The sequence below is a fragment of the Leptonotus elevatus genome, chromosome 7, assembly GCF_054856555.1.
Source record: "Leptonotus elevatus isolate MCC_2025b chromosome 7, RoL_Lele_1.0, whole genome shotgun sequence".
NCBI lineage: Eukaryota > Metazoa > Chordata > Actinopteri > Syngnathiformes > Syngnathidae > Leptonotus > Leptonotus elevatus.
This window is the reverse complement of record NC_141245.1, coordinates 18,218,240-18,241,886: the sequence shown is the minus strand read 5'-3', so window position 1 is coordinate 18,241,886 and position 23,647 is coordinate 18,218,240. Positions and strand designations below refer to the sequence as shown.

Below are 23,647 nucleotides of genomic sequence, written 5' to 3'. Positions count from 1 at the left end.
TCTCGCTGTGATAATAAAGTTCATCCGGATCCCTGTTCTTAAAGCACTTTTTTTTTGTGCCTAAATACATCAAATAACGGAGGATAGGTTAAATCTGAGAATATTAGAATTTCCAAATTCTTACCACGAATAGCAAGAGTTTATGTTGACAGTATACAATATAAAAAATGCAGTGTTTATTGTGGTTTTATTGTAATTTGCCACAGTGAAGAACTACATTAGATTGTACATTATATAGAGAGGTGTTCAGTATGGGAATGGTGCAAACTCCACATGATGGGCCTTATATAGTGCAGGAAAGCGAGTATTCCGGCTTCCGATGCAATTCTGCAATTGCTGGTTAATGGTGGCAGATAAACACACATACAGTCAAAAATAAGTGAATAAGACGAATTATCGGCCTTCTTATCTTTAGTGAACCATGTCAACTTCCAGCACTGATAACAACTTGACAGGAAATATGTTCTTTACTGGTCTTCAGATAAAATATTGTTAGCTAGGGATACTTGCAGACTACAGTTGACCTATATGTCTGCTTACTGTAATACTTGCATGTACTCTCATCTCCTGTGAGCTTCGTTAAGGAACCAGCAGAAAAGTACCACATGTTAGACTTCTTTGTCCCCCCCCCCCTCCAATGGGTGGGGTGTGACTTAAGAATTTGAACACGTAATCAGGAGGCACACACTGTTTAGAGTGGGTGCAGACATTACTGAGCAAAGAACGCTTCACGTACTTGTCCACGCCAAAAGGAAGGATTTTTTCTTGACGAGCAATGGCCGACGGTAAGACATCGTGTGGGCTTTTGACATGAGAAAAGATAAACGAGTGTGGTATGCATGCTTCAGAAAGAATGTGAACATTCGGAGAGGAAACGATGAAGTTTGAACCCACGTGACCCTCTGTACAAAACAACTTCATTCTTTCACTTTCATTTTTTAGCCTGGTGGTAGAACTACCATGACAATACAAACTATTTTTTTTTATGCTTTCTGAAATAGTGTACAGAGGGAGTTTATTTTCACATTGTGCCCCACAGGATGAATGATTTGCCTCCAAGGTATACAGCCAATGACTGCCGAAACGTTCCCAGACCTTCATTGCAGCGGCCCTTACTTGCTGCTGTTTGAGGGGCTTCACTTTTGCTTTAGGAAGACAGGTGTACTTACAACCATTTTATAGACAAATGATACTCGAGTTGGGGGGATATTTTGTTCTTCCCGGTCGTGTGTAACAAATAATGAAGTCTTTTTACTTTGTTAATTGAAACGGATACAACTTACTTTCAAAAGATATTCTATGTGTCACTATTAGGTAAAGAAGGTTGTGTTTGTGAGGCTGTTAAGGTTTTTCATGTTTCTGTATGTTTTCCCTACCTTTGTGAGGGTTCGCGGACTGCAGCTTCCTCCCACATTTCCAAAACATGCATAACAGGTTTACTATGGACTCGAAATTGTCCATTGGTACAAATGTCAGCGTGAATGTTTTTTTGTGACATAGGTGTACTCCCCTTCTCACCCACAACCGTAATGAGGACAAGGGCAGTAGAAAATGAATAGATGTCCATGTATTTCCTTATCTAACTGTATTTTTTTTTTCTTTCTATTTTTTTTTCAAGTATAACTTGGAAACACAATGCCAGATTTTGTGGACAATGTAACCGAACCGGTAATCATTCAACTTCTGGGCGATCTTCTTAAGGAGCACGTCTTAAATAAAGGCGAGGTGCAGTACATACGTCAGGCCAACGCCACCACAGCAGACAGGGCACGCGCCCTCATCACCTCGGTGACTGGGAAAGGCCATGTTGCCAGCATGAAGCTAATCAAACACATTCGAGCCAGAGACCCTTGTCTTGCAAGTACTCTCGGTCTGGACTCGAATGAATACATGGACATGAGATAAGCAGTGAGTTTTTCCCCCCCGTGATTGGCACTCATAAATAACAACCTGTTGCAATTCTATTTACTGTATGCTTCTTTTCTGGTTTCAGATGGTTTCTCCAGAGTCGCAGACAGAAGACCAATCACAAAAGACCAATCGCTAAGAAAATGTACTGTATTATTTTGTCATTACAGCATCGCATTGTCCCTAAAATCCTGGCATCAATTGTTACGTGTTCCAATCCTGTCTTGTGCGACAATATCAGCAAGGTCACCTGGTTTTGGGGAAATCTGTGTGGCTGTCATTTACTGTTATTTCATAGAAATAAACCTGCTGTTTCCACTCAACCTGTGTCAAGTGCTAGACTATCGAAGATCGTCAAACAAGTATTTCACAAGTAAACCTGTGTAAATACTTTTTCTTTAAAATGTTGGATTCAAAACAATTCTGATGTCATTCAACATTCCACCTCTGTCGGGTACCCAGGAAGTGTTATGTAAATCTGATGTCGTCATCATAAAAAACTGTCTACCCCCTCCCCCACCCCCGTCACATCCAGTCTTGACACGCCCTGCCCTCGTCCTCCCGTCCCTTTCTGTTTCAATAATTTCTCACCTCGTTTCAAGTTCTTGTCTCCCCACAACGCTCACCATTTCATGACCCTTTACTGTTAATTTTCTCAAAAACTCATCAGATTTTCTAAACACTTCCTGTTCTTGGCTAAATGTTTAGCATTTTATGGGTCTCTGACCGTTTCCGATTTAATAACAAAATAAAAAAATAAACTACTGCGATGTATGTGCGCATGCACCTGTGTGCGTGTGTGCTTAGTCAAGCCCGCCACATTTCCTATCCAGACCCTCCGGACGCATTCTCTTCAACGCTCCCTTTTCCACGCAGCAAAAGTTATTGAGAACAGCGACGGGACGCAACAGAACAAGCACTTCTTAAATCCCATCTTACCTTTCTTTCAAGCACTATTTTGGCGATAGAGACACTTAAACCATGGCTGGTGAGATTTATAATTTCTTATTCTTGTACTTTTCATGTCTTTTCAAACCTTTTTTTGTTTGTTTGTTTGTTTGTTTCACTTTCTCTTCGTCCGGGAGAGTGCATTTTTCTTTTACTTTTTAGAGCTTTCTAATCTTTAACATGAAGAAATTTGTGTAATTCTGCATATTCTTAAAATTTTAAAATACAACGTGACACCAGTCTCCACAAATATTTGCATTATTATTACATTTCTTACTGATACATTTTGACGTGGGCGTGTCTGCTGCGTTGCGACTGGAATTCCCCCAGTTCAGGCTTTCCAAGTGAGGGCCAGTCATTAATCGTGCGATAAAATAAATTAGTATCATTAAAGAAACTTTTAATTAACGCACTAATTTTGACACTACCAATATATATATATATATATACAGCTCTTCTCAATAATGTGCAATGTTGTGCTTCTTCTTACAGAGGAACTAAAGGCTGTGAAAATTTACTTTGCGGATAACGTGACCCTGCCTGTAATCAATCAACTTCTGACCCATCTTTCGCATGACAAAGTCTTGAATAGTAGAGAGGAGAAGGATATCAAGGAGGCGAACAATACCAGAGCGGAAAAGGCTCGTTCCCTCATTGACTTTGTGTGTAAAAAAGGGGATCCGGCAGCCTGGAAGATGATCTCTTACATTAAATTAGAGGATCGAATGTTCTTTTTAGCCTTAAAAATTGCCATTTCAACACATATATGCTGACTTTGCTTGTTCAAATTAGCATGTGTTTCTTTTCTTTTTTTTTAGATCTTCCCGGTGACTAAAGAGTCCATGAAGAATCGCGTGGCTCTGCTCATCACCAATATCAAGTTTAAGGACACGCGTAATGACAGACAGGGAGCCGAGGAAGATGAGCGCAACATGGAGAGGCTCTTAAGGGCTTTAGGATATGAAGTGGTCAAATACACGAACCTCACTGGAAAGGTAACAAAGCCTTTTTTTGACGGTTTCAAACCCTATTTCCTGAGTTACTGACCAACCTGCGATGGTTCCTTTCAGGAAATCGACGAGGCCGTCGTCAATTTCTCCAAACATCCCAAACTCAAAGACACAGACAGTGTGTTCGTGGTGATCATGTCTCACGGGAAACTGGGATACGTCCTCGGCGTCAACTGGAACAATATGCAAACAGGGGATCAAGAAGATGTGTTCGCCATTGATAACGTTAACCGATATCTGGCCTCAGCCATGTGCCCAGCACTGCTGGATAAACCCAAGATCATCGTCATCCAAGCCTGCAGAGGAAGTGAGTGAACACGGCCGCGTATTTCGCATGCTCGAAATGGTGTCACGTGGACATTGTTACACTTGTCTGTTTCAGAGGGGAAAGGGTCGGTGGTCATCGCGGATGGCGCAGAGGAGCTGACGTGTGATAATACTCAGCAGGCAATTCCGGCCACGTCTGGTGATGATGGAAACATCGCGGACGATGGCTGGAAATTAGTGAACAAAGAGGACGATTTCGGCACCTTTCTTTCTTGCACCCCTGGTCAGTACATCCTCTCCTACCTTTACTCATTCACTGCCATTGACGGCTATACACGTCAAAAATTCATTTGAACCATTTTTAGTTTCACATTTTTTCCACTTTTGTTAACGAGAGCATGAACACCTAGAATTGTTTTTATTGTACATTTAGAACAGATATAAAATGTGTGATTAATAGTGAGTTAATTAGTGAAGTCATGTGATTAATTATGATAAAAAAATTTAATCGCCTGACGTCCCTAATTTTTAATAATCTTTTCTTTCTTTTCTTTTTTAAATCGTGTCAGGCGATTACAATTTTTGATGGTAATTAACTGCATGACTTCTATAGTTAACTCACGATTAATCACAAATTGTATTTCTTTTGTAAATGTACAAAAAAAATGTTTTCTAGGTTTTCATACTCTTAACAAAAGTGGGAAAAAAAATTAAACTAATATAAATAGTTAAAATGAATTTTTGACGTCTATAGCCGTCAATGGCAGTGAATGAGTTAATGCATGCATGTGACTCAAGAAGGTCACAACTTTACCATAATGACTTCAGATTGTTTGTTCAAAGGCTTCAAACGCAAGATAATGATGCACAACAACCTGAAGTGTAAATTGGATTACGTGTTGAAGGAATAAAGCTTCTTGAATACAATATTTTTTTCATCAAGTTTTCATACGCTTGTTAGCATAAAAGTAGAAAAAAAATTGCCAACTAATAGAAATATGGCTGCATCTTATATAATTGATACAGTAATTTCATAATAATTCATCAATTTGAGTTAAAATTAAAAAAATATGTACTGTACTGTAAAAAAAAACAAGCACGATATTGATTTGTGTTGAGGTCATTTTTCTGCCACTAGATGGCTGCTCAGCGCATATTTATTTTCATATTAAAAGCTGTCTCATCTTTAACATGACGAGCCTGAAATGCATTCAAACCTTTACAAGTGCACTTAATGTGACCTTCTCTAAGCTTTTGAATGCACATGTCCAACTGTTAAATGTTCCAGTACTTTTATGCTGTTCTCTAACGTGGAGCTTAACGGCAAAATTCACGACAGGTGTTTGATCCCGACAATCGACCAATAAATGTCCCGGTTCAATTAGAGCTGGTGTTTGAACACTTAATAATAACTCACTGGCTCAAATCAAATCAGTTGATGTGTTTGTAGTGAAAATGTGTTTGTTATCGCCCCGCAGATACCGCCGCATACAGACACAAAGAAAAAGGCTCTTTCCTAATTCAGTATCTCGTTGCTGTTGTGAACACTTGCGCGTGTCAGGACGACATTGAGGAGCTTTTCAGAATTGTAAGTTTTACATGATGCTCATCTGAATGTTTAATGGCTGCGCTGGTGGTTGGAGAACATAACAAAGGACAAAGTGTTTATGTTTCTTTGATTGAACCGCTAATCTCATGATTTTTGTTTGTTTGTTTGTTTCAACCACGCAGGTAATGCGACGCTTTAAAAGATTGCATCTCGGGGATATAAGACAGATGCCAACGAAAGACAGATGCACCATGTCAAGGCGCTTCTACCTCTTTCCAGGCCTTTGAGACCGGCCATCACATTAGAGGGGCATATTGCTGTTATATTGCGGCAGTTCTTTACTAAAATCCAAAATGAAAACCAGTACTTATATGGCCCCTTTTCCATTGTGTCAGTTGGACCCCGAAATAGCTTGGCTCCGCCCTGTGTGGTCGCTTTATCATTGGAAAGTTATGCGATACTGTAATTGAAATGTGGAATAGTCAAAGTGTTGAAATTGTACGCTTTTGTTTTTAAAATCTTAAATCATTTTAAACATTTGGCCTTATATTACAAAATTAGTCGTTATGCAGATAGTAACTTTGATTTTTAAGACACAAAGAGGACTCCGCCACTGACCTGAACCAGAAGGAATTAATTCATGTTATGCCAAATGCGGGAGCCAAACTGAACACATTTTATAGCCAATTGTTTTGACTACAAATCCAATATCATTTTTTCAAATTATTATTATTACTTAATGCATGTTATCCCTGTCGGTACAACTGATAATGAATTTCCTGTCTCTGTGACCGTTTATGTCCCGAGAGCTTTTCAATAACAAAATAAAGCTTTTCTGAAAGTTGCGTCATCTTGTTCCAATACTACTCTATACATTTGCTAAATTTCACTTTCATTTAACTTGCTTACAATGGCAACAATTGGATTATCTTCCAAAATTGGATGGAACACAATTTACCAGTTTCTAAACCGTTTCTATCAACTCATTATAACCCGCTTTTCATGTGTTTAACTTCTCAAATTATTTCACTACATATTGGGGCTTTCTGCTGCTCTACAAGATTCCACAAGATGGCTGAAAACCAAACATAGTTGTCTGTTGTATTTTATTTTTAATGTTGACAGAAGTCTTCTCTTGTTGTAACAGAATATATGCTAATTGCTGGCGTTGGGCCGAAACCTTGTACCTCCACTTTTCAGAAGACCCCCAAAACTGTATGTGTAACAATTAATTATTAAAGAGACAGAGCAAGCCATTTTCAATACTTTTGATTGGTCAATTATTTGTAAACATAAAATAAAATAAAGTAACACCCACACATGTGGACTGACCCATAGTATAGATTTTTGAAAACAAATCTTAAACTTACCAAATTGTGACTTTTGAAGTTTCGGCCTGACGCCAGTGAAATGCTGCAATGCTAGAGCGTTCAAAGCAAATTTCTCGCTGTGATAATAAAGTTCATCCGGATACCTGTTCTTAAAGCACTTTTTTTTGTGCCTAAATACATCAAATAACGGAGGATAGGTTAAATCTGAGAATATTAGAATTTCCAAATTCTTACCACGAATAGCAAGAGTTTATGTCAGGTCAAAAATAATTAACCCGACCTTTGGTAAAAGTAACCCAATTTGTTCAAAATCCTAAACTACCTGCAAGTGGGTTTAGGAAACAACCCAGCATTTTTTTTTTTAAGTACGTAAGCAGAGAAGTACTGCAACCTGAGTCTTTTTTATATACACAAAGCAGTGCTAGAATGATGCGTGTCAAATTGTCTACAGAGTTCGGGGCCAAACGAGAGGCAGACTGTTTTAAATGCACTCAATGGAAAGTTCAACTCTTCTGGAACTGTGGAATGAAGCCACTGTAATCGGTAATTACAGTGTGCAAGCAAGCAGGTGCTCATCCATCCTGTGGGCCATTTGCTGTCGGTCATCGTTTATTTTTATTATTTTTTTGAACCCCCCTCATGTTAAATGCAGTAGGCCTATACTTGCTTGATTGATTTCAGTGTGTTTCATAAATTAAATTCAAAGAATTTCAAAGCGGCCATTGCATCCTTCCATTTTTCCGTATGTAGACATTCAATCTCATAATCTCCCTGGTCATTTGCATACTCATTTGCATGTCTACTTGAGTAACGACAGTCACTGTTAATAGTCTCAAAAACTCACCCATTTTTCAAAACACTTCCTGTGCTTGGCTAAAATGTTTTAGCAATTTATGGGTCTCTTTTGTGTGACCGCTAACATCCGATTTAATAACAAAAATAAATAAATAAACAAAACTTGGAATGAACTACTGCGATGTATGCGTGCGTGCGTACGTGCCCGCCACATTTCCTACCCACAGCCTCCGGACAAGGCTTCTCTTCGACGCTCCCCTTTTCCTCGCAGGAAACGCAACAGAACAAACACAGGCGAACAATACCAGAGCGGACAAGACTCGTTCCCTCATTGACCGGAGATGAGGCAGCCTGGAAGATGATCTCGTACATTGAATGAAGGGATCCAATGTCGTTGGGAGAAAGCAGCGGGTGCCGTGAATAAGATCCATCGCACTTGAACACGTCAAGGTTGTCAGTTTACTGACGAACTCAAAACTTTTGGGAAGTTCCACGGCATCAATTTGACTAAACAGGTCCGTTCATGTTGTTAACCGGGAATTCTCAATGCTTTTTTTTTTTTATCATGTTTGTAAAAGGCACTGATACAAATCTCAACTACGCCCTGTGTGCCAACCCCAATTTGTGACTCCGCCTTTAGGACTACTGTAAATGATAAGACATACACAAGGAGTGGGTTTTTTTTATTATTTTTTTAGACATTCTTTACTTGAAAAACAAGAGGAGTCGAAAAACAAAACCATGTCGTCACGACACAACACAACACAAAGCCAGCAAGCAGGTCGAGTAGGCAAAATGGTCACACGGTCGCAGTCTGATCATTTTTTATTTATTTATTTTTTACAGGGCTACTTTGACTTCATGCTGACATCTTCAAGTGAGAACCAACAGAACAGACGTTTAAAGCTTGAGGATTATCAAAAGACACACACACACACACAAAAAAGGGGGCTCGTCAATGACACATCTTGACCGGGGCAGACTCGGGTTTTTGAACATACTGGCAGTATTGAGAGCTTACACAGTACAAAACAAAAATGACAAGCAGTTCTTTCATCCCTTTGCGCTCAAAACAACAACAGCTCCTTTTCCGCACGCACTCGCCACTGCAGCAAAACACAGTCTGAGATGATGATGATGATGATGAAAGGAAGTTGAGAACAAATAAAGTGTGAGAGCATTTTTTCCTATGAGATCTTTTTCGCAAAGAAATCAGAGTTTTACAACAAACTTCACCATGCAGGACTTTTGTTGTTTTTGTTTTACAAGGGAAGTAGAAGATGTACAACAGTATTAGTTAGGGCCAACCAGAAAAGAAAATAAAGAATAAAGTAATAAATGTATTTCATACTTTTTTATGATTGAAGTAACACTTTTAAGAGAATCAATTAGTAATTTTTTTTTAATTTAAAATAAAGTTGTGTATTTTCAAGATTAAAATCATTTACAAGACAAATCGTAAATTGTATATTTTTGAATAAAATGTAATTTCTACCCAACAGCGACAATATGACTTTTTAACTTGAAAAAAAAGTTTCAATCTAAAAAAAATACAAGCTTTTTCTGTTAAAAACATACAGTTTCATTTGTATATTACAACTTCTGTTTGTGTAATATTGTGTTTTCTTTCTTTGTTTTTTTTTGGGTGTGGCTCTTATAGAGATCTGGACATCACGTGACTCATTTCTTTACGCCGCCATTCTGGTAGGAAAGCAGCGAATGATTAAAAATTGGAGAGCAGTTATAAAATTGGCATTACCAGTGATTATGAGGGTTTTAACCAGTCACTCTGACCAAAACAAGGCTTTTGTTTATGGTATTATTCCACGTCTTAAACCTTCCGGTGCTTGCTGGAAAGAGAGAGAGCCTCACTGGACCGCACCTCGACTGGCTTGCCTGTGCTCATCAGTATATGAAACGGACACCCAAGGGTCACTTAGGCTAGTAGTAGTTTGTAAAAATTAATTCAAATTAATTTGCGTGAATGACGAAAGGTGAGGTTTTTGGAAAGGACTACCTTAGCAAAGCAGCCTTGTCTTAACTAACTTGATTAGCAAGTCGATTAGCAAGACTGTGAAATTAGCGCCAAGTTATTTATCCTGCCAAAATGGCGTTGTTTACATTTCTTTAGTACACTGTGGGATGCGTGACATCAACATCCGGAACTCTATACTCTTTTGTAGACATCGGATAAAAAGTTATAAACAGGAAAAACTGTAAACGTGGTTTTGAATTTAAAAACAAAACAAAAAACACTGCATTTTATTAGCCTGTTACATTGCCCACACACAAAAACAGACAACTCAGTACATTGTCATACTTGGAATGTATAAATAGTGGTACATTATGCCTTTTGTAACTTCGTTCACACAAGAATTCACTTGAGGGGAAAACATCATATCGTTGACAACACTCAAACGTTTGTTGCAGCACCACACATTTTTTTTTACAAAATAGAAAGTCATGCCAAAACATGTCGCCGTCGTGTCAGATGGATGCGGAAAGAAGTGACACGCCGTGTACCGAACATTGCGTAATACGTTTGCATTCATGGCAAATGGGTTAGTGAAAGTGTGTGTGTTTGCAGAGGTTTAGGCCAGCGTGCCGCCCACAGCGGACGCAATAATAATTCCCAGAATCACACAGCATATAATAATCATTATTTTCTTCTATTTAACCAGAAAATAGTACAAAAGAAAAGAGGAGAGCATCAGTCATCCAGGGCAGCGAGTAGGGAGCAGAAGACAACATGTTAGGAACTTGTTAAAAAGCACACATGCTACTCTACTGCACAAGAGCAAAAGTATTGGGACTCTTAATCATTTCATATGTTGTACATGAACACAATGTTGTTGTTTAAAGTCACTCTCAGTTTAAGCTTACTGTTAAATTAAACATAACAACAAGTGAATTATTTTAAATTGGGCGCTTAGAATAACCCCATAACGTTGCTTTAAAGTCTGTTAGCATGAAGCTAACACATAATTGTAAATGCCACAGCGTATGAAAGTAGCATCGATATTGTGGTAGTTATCTTTAAGACTTATTTGAACACAGGCCGTTTTAATACTCAGTCTTTTTTTGTGTTTCAGCTTCCAATTTAATTTAATATGCTGCCACCTGGTGGCCAGGCATGCACACCAGACAAAGAAAGCCCATTACATTCTATTTAATTATGCCATTACTGTATGTTTAATAAAATACAATAAAGTAAAGTGCTGCTTTATATTTTATTTTATCAGAGTCATGTTACATCCATACGATATATTTGATTATTCCCAGTTCTCAGACCATAAACGCAAGCTTGGATAAGTCTGGCGCAGAAGATGTTGACCTTAAACAGTGTCCCGATACTTTTGCCAATACAGCGATTCAAAAGAACAATAACAGAAAATCACAGATGAATTGCTTGTGACGTTGGCGGAGTGTTTGGAGTAACAAATGCATGCAAAGCATTTTGTTAACTTATTCAAATCTAGAAAGTTCAAATCATGCAAGTTGGCAGCACTTCAAGGAGACATTATGTAATTTTGTTTTACCATTTAAGAGAGTTCCCAAACATGTTTTAAAAAATCACAGTCAATTTTATATTCAGTCTTCGGATCCACTGACCTGAATATATGACCGGATAGCCGATAGCCCATACGCACCCGTGCAAGCCGTTGAAGTCACAGGGCGGCCATCTTGCTCCTCCCACCTCACGAGCAGACGACTGTATAAACTATACGGTATACGTACAGATGGGACTTATACAGCTCGTAGGCAGTTAGTATGAGGCCATAGGCGGGGTGTTTTTTTTGCCATGGTGGTCACTATTTTTTTTCAAGTTAAAAAAATAATTAATTAATTAACAAGTGGACGGTATGTGGCCTATTTTTATTTTATTGCTCAGTTCCTTAGACCGCAATATTAAATTTGGCATATTTTGTTAAATTACAGTTTTAATCCTCTCATAAAAAATATACAAGTTTCCTCCTGTAAACATCATTAAGCATATAATGTACACATGTATTTGAATTTCTGAAGCCCTCTTGTTTATGTTTAACAAATTTAAAACACCATAAATCATGCTGTTTCTACAAAGTACTGTCTCAAATATTCTCCAATTTCGATATTGGAAATGTATAGGATCGTATGCCGAGAAACGTTTCTTGGGAGGAGCAATATGGCGGCCTCGCAACTTCAAAAATTTTGGCCTACCGGCTATCCTATCCAGTCATATATTCAGATCAGTGTCTGGAACAAAACACTGCTTTGCTTACCATGACAACTAAGCTAAGCTACAGTATTGGATGAAGCGAGCCTACTGGGTGTTACCAATTTGTTGCAAAATTTTGCAATTTTTCCAACCCCTAGTGACAATTTGTAAGCGTCTAGACTCCACATACAGTAACAACGATGTCGGCGAAGTAGAAACAACAAAAAATTGTCTATAAAGTGAGGAAACTGAGCCAAAGTAGTTTAATCAACGACCTCATTGATATTTTCGGAATAGCCGAAGCTAGCATGGCTAGCCGCTACGCTCTTCCGCAAACCAGCTAATTTTCATTCTATCATAGAAGACGAGATGCTAACACGCTGTTAGCGATTAGTCGACTGCAGGCGTTAAACTTTGATGCGGAGTAGTGAAGACGCCTTGAAGTTCAACCCCACTAACGCCAAGCCACCAACGGTTACTTTAATCATATCCATGTTCAGAAAAAAGCAGATAGGCTAAAGATCTACTTAGTTGCTAAAGCTCACACTTGGCACTCTTAATGTATATGTGTGTACTGTACAAACAATAAAAAATAAAATTTCAAAATAATGTCCTCTTTAAGCATTTTTTTTTGTGGATTTGTGTTGGTGGAGAAAACATTCAAAAGCTCTGCAGAAGTCGTCATGCGTGTTACAAGCGTACTGCTGGTGTGAGAATCACGCAGTGGAAAATATGTGTCCATCCTTTAAACGTTAAAACAATGAAGGCTATTTATATTCTGGACCACTTCCTTTGTAAGCAGCACAAAGTCCATTTACAGAAAGGGGCTGGGTCGTTCTACAAGTGTCATCTGGCATCCTAACTGAGAGCAACCGCCAGACATATTACCAGGATGCTCAAACAAGCAGCGATACAACCTCCTATCAGGATCATCTTCTGCATGGGCGAGACGGCGTGTCAGGAATGTTTCAGAGCAAACAGAAGGATAGAATGACAGGGGTTAATCTAAGGTGAAATTAATGATTTGCAAATGAGTAGGCTATCTGTACATATAATAAAAACAAAGCCGTCATAAATATCCACTCTTTTTTTTTCTTCTTCTCAAGACAGATTATTACACACTGTTATTCACAACGCCAACTATGGAGCAAAGGGAGCTTTAAAAGAGTTTTGTTGTATTGATAAAGTGCCATTAAATTACTACAACAGCGACACTGCCAAAAGTGGGTGTGATCACAGCAACTGACTGTTTGCAATGCATTATGGGGCTTTTAGTATTTATTTATTTATTTATTTTTAAAAGCGAATCCGTGTAAGCGCTGTACTTACTCTCTATCGGGGGTGGTTGCTATTCCCATAAAAACCAGCAGGGGGCACAGTTTATCCACAGTGGTTGCAAAGGATTTTAGTTGGCAATAACACAATGATGTTGCAAAAGTAAGTAAGAAATAGTATTACGGGAATTCTATTTGAATGTGTGATGTGATTTATGTATTTATTTTTATTGACACTACAGTTAATGGGGAAGTTTGGAGTTTTTTAACGAAACACTTCGCCTGAGGAAAAACCACCTACCAGAGAACGAAGGCGTGACCCACAAGGAGCCAATCATCTTCCGTTCACACTCATAACCTTTGGCCTTCCTGTGCTGAACTCTCATTGGGCTTGTGCTTGTATTGTGGTGCAAGCGGTCCCTAATGACGTGTGCGGCGAGTGTCAAGTTTCTATCCAGATGACTACACACACACATGCTCCACATGCAGAGTGCCAACTACGGAATGCAGTGCATGCAGACATCACGTCCACAATCACAAGCACACACTTCGCATGCTCGTCGTCCGTCACGTTCTCTGGGCGCTTGCCACTCACCCTCCGAGCTTTACTCTGGTATTTAACTGCCTTCTTAGTGTCTGAAACGGCCCTTTCCACATAGTCTACCGAGTGCTCCACATTGTACTCTATGCGGTCTATCATCTCCCCCTGGTGGAGGGACGGAGGGGCAGCAAAGAGGAGCGGGTGTGTGCGGAGAAGGGAAGGAAGGAGGTGGGGGGAAGAGAGAGGAGAAAAGGGAGCATTAGTTTCCGGATTTTGTGAGTGCCTCTCACCCGCTTGCTGGTTTTTTTAAACTTCTTGCATTTGGGGATGGTGTCTTTTGCTTGCTCCACGTAGTCCTGAGCCTCCCACACACTGTGCTCTATGTTGTTCACCAGCCCCCCCTGCACAACAAAAACAGCAGCAAATGTGCAAAGACTGAGAAGGTGTAGAATTGTGGAGCTATATTGTCAGTTTGTCACCGTGATAGTTTTCCAGAGAATTGGGGGGCGTGGCTAAAACAGCACCGAGTGCTGCACTTTAGAGTCCAGTAAGAGGTGCCCCACTAAGAACTTTAGCGCCTTTCTTCGCATTTGCAATTACGACGACCCTTCAGTCTGCCAGCTAGCTATGCCCACACCTTGAAAATGCATCCTCTCTTCACTTAAGAGCGCCTCGTCGTTGGCCGTGAGTGCACGCATGTCTTCCAGGTAAAGAGAGAATTGCAAAGAGGAAGCATGTTTGTTTTTGTTTTTTTGACAGGCAGCATATGGACTAGGATTTAGGTGACAGGCAGAATAGTGAGGGGGGGGATGGTTTTTTCGATTTTTTAAATACACCTTGACAGCTAGCAAGTGGACTGCAATACGATATTAGCACACTATAAAGCTCACAATACGATAATTATCACTGTGGGGGTTGGCGATATATAAAAAAAAAAAGTCACAATAGTGTTAAAAAATGAGCTCATACAAAAAAAAAAGCACAATATTGTGCTTTTGTACATAAAAGCAATGCACATAAACAACATACAGTCTCTAATAAACAATTAATATTCAGGCACTTGCTAACACACACAAATTGAGTTCCTCCACATATTGACTCGATTCACAAGCATATTACGTTCCCCTTCATCTGACCATTAATGTGGATTTTAAACAAAGAAGGGCCAAAACATGCCTCGTGAAAATTAAACTGCACAAAAAACTAGCCACCAGAGGGTGCTAGAACTTTACAAATTGAAATAAACCTGACTTTTTTAACAGATGTGCTGCTTTTAATATCGTGACATGACGACGATGATATTGTCGCAGTATTAATATCGCGATATCACGATATAGCCGTTATCATTACATCCCTACTTTAAAGCGCCTCGTTGTTGCACATACGTCACACAAAGAAAAAAGTCAGGCCTGACAGCCAAGTGTGTTGATAGGTGCTTTGCACTGGCTTGGCCGCTTCACAGTGCCTCATTGTCAGCCATGAGTGTGCGCATGTCACATAGAGAAGGCATTTTTCCAGTACAGTTGAATGGGTTTGGTTTCATCAGATTCAGAGGACACACGCACAGTGTTTGCAAGTGGGCAGAATAGGTTTATGTATTTATTTATTTAAATTTTGAAGCCACATTTGAAAGATTTCCAAAACATTTATATATTTTTGACAAGGACTTTAGGTATTACTTTTCCAAGACTTATATATTTGTACTTTCTCCTCTATACTTTTTCAAACAAATGTTAAATGGCTGCAGTTTGACCATAAAACTGATCCCCCCCACCCCCTTCTTCTTATTGGGAGGAAGAAAAAAAACACGATTGTGAGCCAGCATCATGTTTCTGACTTGAGAGGTTCTCCTTGTATTTTGTGTATCAAATGCGTATGGGGAGTTACCACACAACAATTTAACAATGACTGTTTACCTACTCTTACATTCACAATAGCCAGGAACAATGCTGCATTTATCCCGATCCAAATATACCAAGCAACGAGCTGAATGAACAAGTGATGAACAATGAAACCCCCCAAGTGTATACAAAAAAAGGAGTCAATTACCTTTGTGTGTTAGCTGGCTGCAGTGTTCTCTAGTGCTTAGTGCCAGTGATGCGGAGACAAAGTGCAGGAAAAAAAAGGGATAGAAACAAGGAATGTTAACAATTAAGGGAGGGAGAAAAGTAACACACAATTGTGAAGTGTTTCATGACAGAAGGGTTAGTTCATTCAAAAATCATTTACAATCAAAGCACTTATGTAAACTGGATAAAACGTGGCGCTGACAATGTGTTCATAGAATTGCTTGAAAGCTACATATAATTGAAAAGTCAGTTTGGGGGGGGGGCGGGGGGGTTTGGGGGGGCTTGTAAAACGGCCTTGTCATTGTCAACACGCTTGTTTTTCAAATCACCGTAATTCCTGAACCGCTAGCGCTAGCAACGTAATTCAAACGGCTTCTGAAAGCAGAAAAGCTGAGCTTTAAGTGGATATCATATACATTACGGTAGCTAGCAGATTGTCACGTGTGGAGGGGGAAAGTCTCACGTCATAGAGAGGAGTAACTTCAAAGTACCGTAACTCCAAAACTATTTGTGGTCGCAACGCAATTCCAACGGTTTCTGAAAGCGGGGAAGCAGAGTTTTGGATCGATTCTACATACATTACGGTAGGGAGGAGAGTGAGACAGGACGCATGTCTTACAAATCAACGTTTCCATCTGAAAGTGGAGGAGCGGAGCTTTACGTCGAGAGAACCCCACCCCAAAAACAATTAAAAACAGGCGGACTGCTATGATAATAGTACGAAAAGGGTTTGTGTCATTTGAGTGTAAGAGTTGAGCCTTTATGTGCCGCTGGCGCAGCCCGCAGCGTGCAGGTTATGCATCTGACCATTGTGAAACCTCGAGCACGTTTGTGTCCCACACGAGTTTTCCCATTTGACACGCAACAAATCCGTACGACGGATAAACAAAAGGTTTGCACCTGGCTCTCCACCAGCATGGCCATGTCCATGAACATGTCGTGAAGCTCTCGGATGCTGTTTTCCAGCTTGATGATCTCAGTGTGCCGTGTCTCAATCTCATTCATGGCCTGCTGGGTGATGTTGTCCATGATGATCTTACAAAAACAAATAAAGACAGAAAAAGAGTGTTTTGTTGATTAGGAGGTTCTGTTCTAAGTGGACAGTTGGACTCTGTCGGATTAGTTCAATCACATATATTGCGGACAATTATTCCATTTTGGTGAGAATGGGAGTTTTTGCCCCCTCACATTTTACTCAATTTTGAAAGTTTTTTAGGGCATTTTTTTCCTACATTTTTTCTTGACGGGGGTTGGAGGGTGGGGTTTTGGAAAGGGCCATTTTCTACATTTTCTACATTTTCTACATTTTCTCCATATTTCCATTATTTTTTAGGGGGAGGGATGTTTGTTGCATTTCCACAAGATTTTCACATTCTCTGTATTTTCCAGTATTTGTTTTGGCATTTTATTTTTATTTTCTTTCATTTCAGGATTTGTCTTGCCCCCGCTGCCAATATTTCCCAAGATTATTATTTTTTTTTTACATTTGCTGTGATTTCCATGATTAGTTGTGGAATTAAATTCAAAATTTTTTTCAGGACCCTTTTTATAATAAAAAAAAACCGTTCCTCTAATTTTTTTTTCATATTGTCTATAATTTCCAGGAGTTGTTCGGGAATTTCATTATTATTTTCCTTAATATGTTTCAGAATTCATTTTTCTTAATATTTTCACATTTTAATGTATTTTTTTAGTATAGTTTTGGCATTTCATAAAAAAAAATCTAAATTTCAGGAGATATTTTCTCCTTTTTAATAAACCGATTAAAAACAATTCTAAAGTATTTTGTTCAGTTCATTTTCCTCGATTTCACAGATTTTCCCCCCTCCACATTATCCAAAAGTTCCAGGATTTTTAGTTAGTAATTTCCCCCAAATTTTCCATTATTGCCATGATTTGCTTTTACTATCTTTCTTGGTGTATTTAAAACACCAAATTTAGCTACAAACATGATGAGGGTGAAGAATTTAGCCTTGGCTGAGGTCAGCGTCCTCTTGACTGTCATCTATTTGGCTTTTTTTGGGGTTGCATGACCTACCCCCGATGTGAAGATAGCAGGATTGTCACTTTCCAGCATGCTCTCCAGTTCCTCATTTGTCGTATTTCTTCCAGCTAGGAAGCACAAAAGCACACAGTGGAAGAGACAATTAGGAACAAACCCAGCAAATAAGTTATTCCAATCAAAGCCGTCTGTCCTCAAAGTGCATTTGGAATTCTCCTCTCTGTCTGATTCATAACCACTTCTCCACTTCATTCAATTTAATTAAAATAAAATGTGTGAGCCTCTCCATTTGCTCTCTAGCCATCTGACTGGACCACGTTTTTAATAGGCAATCCTCCCCCTGGATGGTGAAGGGTGTGATCTAAAAATAATTGGTGTCGGACTTTAGGGCAGACATCATCCGCAGGAGCCGCGCAAAAGAACAACTTGATGAATTTTAGTTCAACTTATTGCTGATTGCGACTCGTCTTATGTTTATATCCATTGCTCAATCGTTTTATTAAACTATTGAGCTAACCCACTCCCAACTGATTTTGCACATTACAAAGCACACTGCTGAGGTTGTTGCACCTCATACGGCTTAATGACCCTCCGCAGACGTGTCCTCCTTTTTGAAGTCCACATAGCTCTTAGCTCAGCTGCATTCAGGTCTTCTCTTGGGTACTATTGTGAGAAAGGAAGTCACGGACAGTCAGCATCTTTTCCGACGCGCACTCTCAGTTCTCCATGAGGTAACCCCCCCCGCCCCCCCCCCCAAACAAAACGGTCCAAGTGGTGGCGAGAAACGTTCGCCCAACACATTGAACACCCTACAAACGATTAACAGTTAAATTGGACAAATAGATTAATGATAATAATGCGCTCCAAATAAGTCTTTAATCAGAGTTTCGCCTGTTCAATTTAAAACGTGGATAGTTTTAGAACCGCAGCCATTTTAAGCAATGTGCTTTTTTTCCAGCTCTATTTCGTCCCTCCCGACCGCCAGTTGGCGGTGCTTTAAGCACTGAATGTTTCCTTCGCACATAATGCATTTATATAAGAATAAATATCAATTTCATGGGAAAAGGCGTTTTACAAAATAAATGAAGACACTAAATCCTACACGGTTATATTAGAATTGATTTTTTTTTAAATGGAAAAAACGCTTTACAAAATAAAGACAATGTACTATTTATCTTTTTTTTTTTTTTTTTTGGGGCTGATCCGAAAAAACGATCCGATCCGTGACTTTTGTGATCCGTTGCACCACTAACTGTGAATATAATCAATAATAAATATTGGCATTTAAGCTTTTTTTTCATATATTTACAAATATGTTTTTATTTTTACTTGAATCTTGTCCATGTCTGTATTTGACTTGATCCTCCCTATTCAATGTCTACCTTTAATAAAGTTATTTAAGACAGCAATAAATCTTGCATGTCATTGCCATTTCCACATCAGGAGGGTCACAGCTTGAGTTGAAGGACGGCGCAAGTGACTCATGACCAATAGCAACAATGACATACGCACACACGCATGCATGCACGCGCACACACCCACACCCACACCCACACGTAGACAGACTCAAACACACAGCCTTTATTATGCCATCCCTCATCTCTTATCCGTAACCTTCCCCCTGTTTCCTCACCTTTAATCTTAATCTTTGGCACATCACTCAGAGGGGTTAACCCTTCCCCCCCAAAAAAAAAATTCTCTCACACACACCAGCCCATGTCCACTCCATATTCCTCTTAAAGCCTGCAAAGGCTCAAAGGGAGGCTGTTATTTGTTACCATGGCGACTCAAACCCAGTGCAGCCAAATGCCAAGCCTCGCAGGACTACCTCCATCCGTTACTATGGCAGTATTATTTAAAAATCCATCTTATATTGCTACCAGTAATGATTAGCCTGCTTTTTCACGGGTATGACGCAAGAGCATATTTTAGGATGCACAAGAATGAACAGTCATAATTATTCCAACAGTGTTTCAAACCCAGGTCTCCTGAATGGGTCAGCTGATATGGCAAGTACAAAAAAAAGTCTGATGGGGGGAGGGGGGGCGTTTCCTGTATATGGATATGGTAAACGTATGTGTGCATATCTGTTCACATGAATAAATTAAAGCAATTGATGAAAACAGTTTAAAAAGTATAACTTGTTCCCATGCAGACAGTGTTTAAAAAGAAAAATCACATTTCTAACTAAACCTAACCCGTGCTTTAATGCAATCCCACAAGGTTGGAGGTAAACATGTCCTCCCTCAAAAGTGATAAATGTCTGTATTGCGCGTGTCAGGTGTGCATGTGCAGACATGTTGAGAAGTGTTGGAAAGGGAGGCAACGGAGGACACATCGATACTGCTGTCTGACACAACAGACTTCTAGATGGGATACGAGACCTATTGATTCTCACACCCACATGCTACGACACCAAATGAACATATAGCAATCTTTCACCCAGACAGCCAGTCATTATTAATCCGCTGCTTCTGCCTCACTTTACACGACATTAACCAAAGGATTGAGACGTAGGGTTTTGCACAATTCCAAAAATTTCAGAAACAGAAATGAACTGGAATTTACAGGAGGGTATACAATTCTAGATTTGTGTACAAATTAGTGGTACAACAAATCACAAAAGTCACGGTTCGGATCGGAACACGGATTTAAGCCACGGATCGGATCCGCAAAAAAAAAAGGAAAAAAAGAAAAGATAAATAGTACTTTGTCTTCATTAATTAAAAAAAATGCTTTTCCCCATATAATATAGCCATTAAGGATTTAGGAACACAACTTTAAGTGCAATATGAGGCAGAAACATTCTTATTTTATAAATGGTCCATGTGTAAAATAACAAGGTACTAATGGCTTAAACTTGTGTTCGTACAATCTAAACGGCTCTGATTGACATTTTGAGTTGAATTATTTTCTTTTTTAATGGGCAAATTTTTTTTTTATAAAATAAATGAAGACAAAGTTCTATTTATCTTTATATATATATTTTAGAATGAAAAGACCTCAATGTGTAATTTAAGGCACATTCCCTTCCTTTAAACATGGAGAGTGAATTAGAAAGTAACCTTGGTCCAGAATATTAAGCAAGCCAAGTCAAGTAGGTACCAGGTGTCAAACTCATTTACAGCTACCAGCCAGCCACCCATAGGTAATGCTAACAGCTAGCTGCATGCTAGCCAGTAGCAACTTACGTCGGAGACTTATGCCGTTTCATACAATGACGGCGTAATTAATTAGCGGTTTCTTAGGGTCCTAAATTAGCGATTGAATATGAGTGCGGGATAGCGTTGTGTTGATGTTGGTCGCAACTATCAAGCAAAACTACGTACGTCTAAAAGGGAAAACAAGCTAGCCATTATGCCACGACGTGGGCCACTTTCAAAGTAAATGTCTACTAAAGCTATTTGCATTGCCATCAATGTAAAAACACTTTATTTTGAAGTTAGCCTCAGCATAAGCGGTGTGTTATGTTGAGTATGTTACAGCTTCCGTGACATGTCTGAATGGTGTCCACTGTGAATACAAACGTTGTTGTTTTTTCTCCCCCACCACACCAACCAATCCGCGGATCGTAGGCAATCCGAACCGTGGGGCCTGATCCGAACCGATCACGGATCAACGCTGATCCGTTGCACACCCAGTACAAAGCGAATCAAAATAGGCTTATTGGCTTGGCCAACAGGGGGCACTAGACTACAATCTTACAAACACAAACAACTTCAATGAAAAAGTTGACCAATTAGTTCATATTTGGGCTAACAAATCTGCAATATAGCAGGAGCACGAATGATCAAACATTTATTGTATTATTACTTCAATCTGAAGAAAGGTTTGAAATTCTTGTTGAAATGCTTAAGTCTTCCCACAGTGTTTGTAAATTTCCCTCTCCATTCTGTCTCCGTGTCTAATCTCTTCCCTTACGACAGGTGAGCTGAGCTAAAGTCCCCCGCAGTTCCGCAAGCTGACAAATCAAATCAAATCAAATGGATCCACTTGCGCTCGAGGGGCGAAGGAGAGTGGGATCACTGTGCGCCTTTCTCCACCATATAATCATTCTGTCCGCCTTGTTTGTGTGGTTTTGACGCCGTGTTCACAGTATAACAGGTGGCGCTCACACATTCGAACCTGGCTGCTCTGCATTAGCAGATGGCACCAAAAATAATGTTTACATCTCCATTACGCGTTTGGGTATTCCTGCATTATAATGTTTCAGACACTAAATTGCTTGAAAGTGGCCTTATATCTTCAGATCTTCGGTCCAATCTTTGACCAAAATTGGGTTATTTTTGACCCAACAATTCCAAGAGTGTATTGTGCAATTTGCTAACCAAAAGCACACTAGATTTTACACAAACTAAAAGCAGGTCTAAATTTTGTAATACTATTTTTGGATTTGATCAAGACACAGGTATTTAACCAAACCACATGAACTTTTTCTTTTAAAGGTCCCCAAGCTTAAGATAGCACATAATGGCACCATAGGATTGCTAATGAAATTAGCGTCGATGTCGAGGTAAATATAAACCTCTAAAAGGGTAGTCAACCCAAACACTTGGAAGAAGCGCCACTAGTCGAAACACGATTTTTCTGATTAATATTGTGTTTGTGGAATATGAGTTAAGCAGCCAAATCCATCCTTTTTAATCCATCTAAAGGGGCGGCCATTTTGCCACTTGCTGTCGACTGAAAATGATATCACAGTTGCTCAGGGCTCCAGCAACGACCAAATACGGCTCACCTGTTTGTTTTTTTAAAGCTGAATATATATCTGTATTGACAAATAAGAGTAACGTGTCGTTCAGTACTCACTGATCTCCAGCTGCCTCTGAATGCGGCCCTTGCAGCGCTCCCTGTAGTCCGACTGAGTGGTGTTGTACTCGGACATCACCTCCACAAACTTGCGAGACAATGTGGAGTGCTAGGATGACAAAGAGTGACTTATTATTGGTGCTTTTATTTCAAATATATCCAAATTATAAAAACATATTCAGTATTATAAACCCTATTAACAATAATTGCACATGTATCTTGTTTTAAAAGTCTTTAGCTATGACGTTCTCTTTAAGTCACTCTTAAGATTCTTAGTATCAATGACATTATTGTGATAATTATGATTACTTAACTATATGCTATAAACACTTAAATGACATTTACATATTTATTTTTAGATATTTTGTATCATTTTTTTTCTTAAATACTCCCTTGAATTACAAAGCTTAAATTATAGTAAGTGTCAGGCAAATAAGTCCTTTCTCGCATAACCAAGAGACCCCAACAATAATTTCAGACAAAAAGAAAGTAATGATTCAATTATAATATAATAAAATATCGCCAGTATATTGATTGCAAACATTTACCTGCGTCTTGCGTATCCTCAAATCGGCTGACGACCTGTTCTGACTTTCTTCCTGCTCGATAGTGTGCAGAATGCCTGAACACAAAAAAGACAAACATGAGAGAAAAAAAAATGATATATATATATATATATATATATATATATATATATATATATATATATATATATATATATATATATATATAAAATTGAACTCACTCTTTAATTTGGAGCGCACTTTATTGGCCAGTTTCTTGATGTCTGCCATTAGATCCTCCAGCTCGGCCTTTGTTTCTGAGGGGAATCAACAAACATGACTCAGACACACCAAGAATCACTTCCACAGACATGAAACCAACCCAAGTGTAACAAGAGGCCTCCAGCTTCAGCTTAATAAAGACAAACAACATGCTTGGCCTC

The 23,647-nt window shown here is 39.1% G+C and overlaps 2 protein-coding genes across 9 annotated transcripts in view; one reads left to right on the top strand and one right to left on the bottom strand.

The window, feature by feature from the left end:
* The first annotated feature begins 341 nt into the window (after positions 1-341).
* On the top strand, positions 342-6,527 carry LOC147171356 (caspase a-like). Of its 3 annotated transcripts, XM_086080297.1 has the most exons (7): positions 1,994-2,896; positions 3,349-3,497; positions 3,675-3,851; positions 3,927-4,173; positions 4,249-4,416; positions 5,612-5,721; positions 5,865-6,527. In XM_086080297.1, exons 1-7 carry the CDS (start codon positions 2,890-2,892, stop codon positions 5,967-5,969), a joined length of 963 nt encoding a protein of 320 aa, XP_085936423.1. In that variant the 5' UTR covers positions 1,994-2,889; the 3' UTR covers positions 5,970-6,527. The 3 variants fall into 3 exon arrangements, with proteins under 3 accessions (XP_085936425.1, XP_085936423.1, XP_085936424.1); XM_086080299.1 differs by lacking the exons at positions 1,994-2,896; positions 3,349-3,497 and adding an exon at positions 342-785; XM_086080298.1 differs by lacking the exon at positions 3,349-3,497.
* A 1,947-nt stretch (positions 6,528-8,474) lies between these two features.
* The window catches only part of stx1a (syntaxin 1A (brain)), a 55,345-nt gene continuing 40,172 nt past the window's right edge, over positions 8,475-23,647 (bottom strand). For 2 of the 6 annotated variants that reach the window (XM_086080300.1, XM_086080303.1), the window contains exons 4-9: positions 23,447-23,521; positions 23,250-23,323; positions 22,702-22,810; positions 17,929-18,002; positions 16,791-16,925; positions 8,475-13,986 (exon numbers count right to left, since the gene is read on the bottom strand). In XM_086080300.1, the coding sequence (XP_085936426.1) occupies positions 13,723-13,986; positions 16,791-16,925; positions 17,929-18,002; positions 22,702-22,810; positions 23,250-23,323; positions 23,447-23,521 (731 nt within the window). In that variant the 3' untranslated portion in view covers positions 8,475-13,722. Of the gene's footprint in view, positions 14,223-16,790; positions 16,926-17,928; positions 18,003-22,701; positions 22,811-23,249; positions 23,324-23,446; positions 23,522-23,647 lie in introns of all 6 variants that reach the window. The other 4 variants (XM_086080305.1, XM_086080304.1, XM_086080306.1 and 1 more) reach the window with 4 other exon arrangements.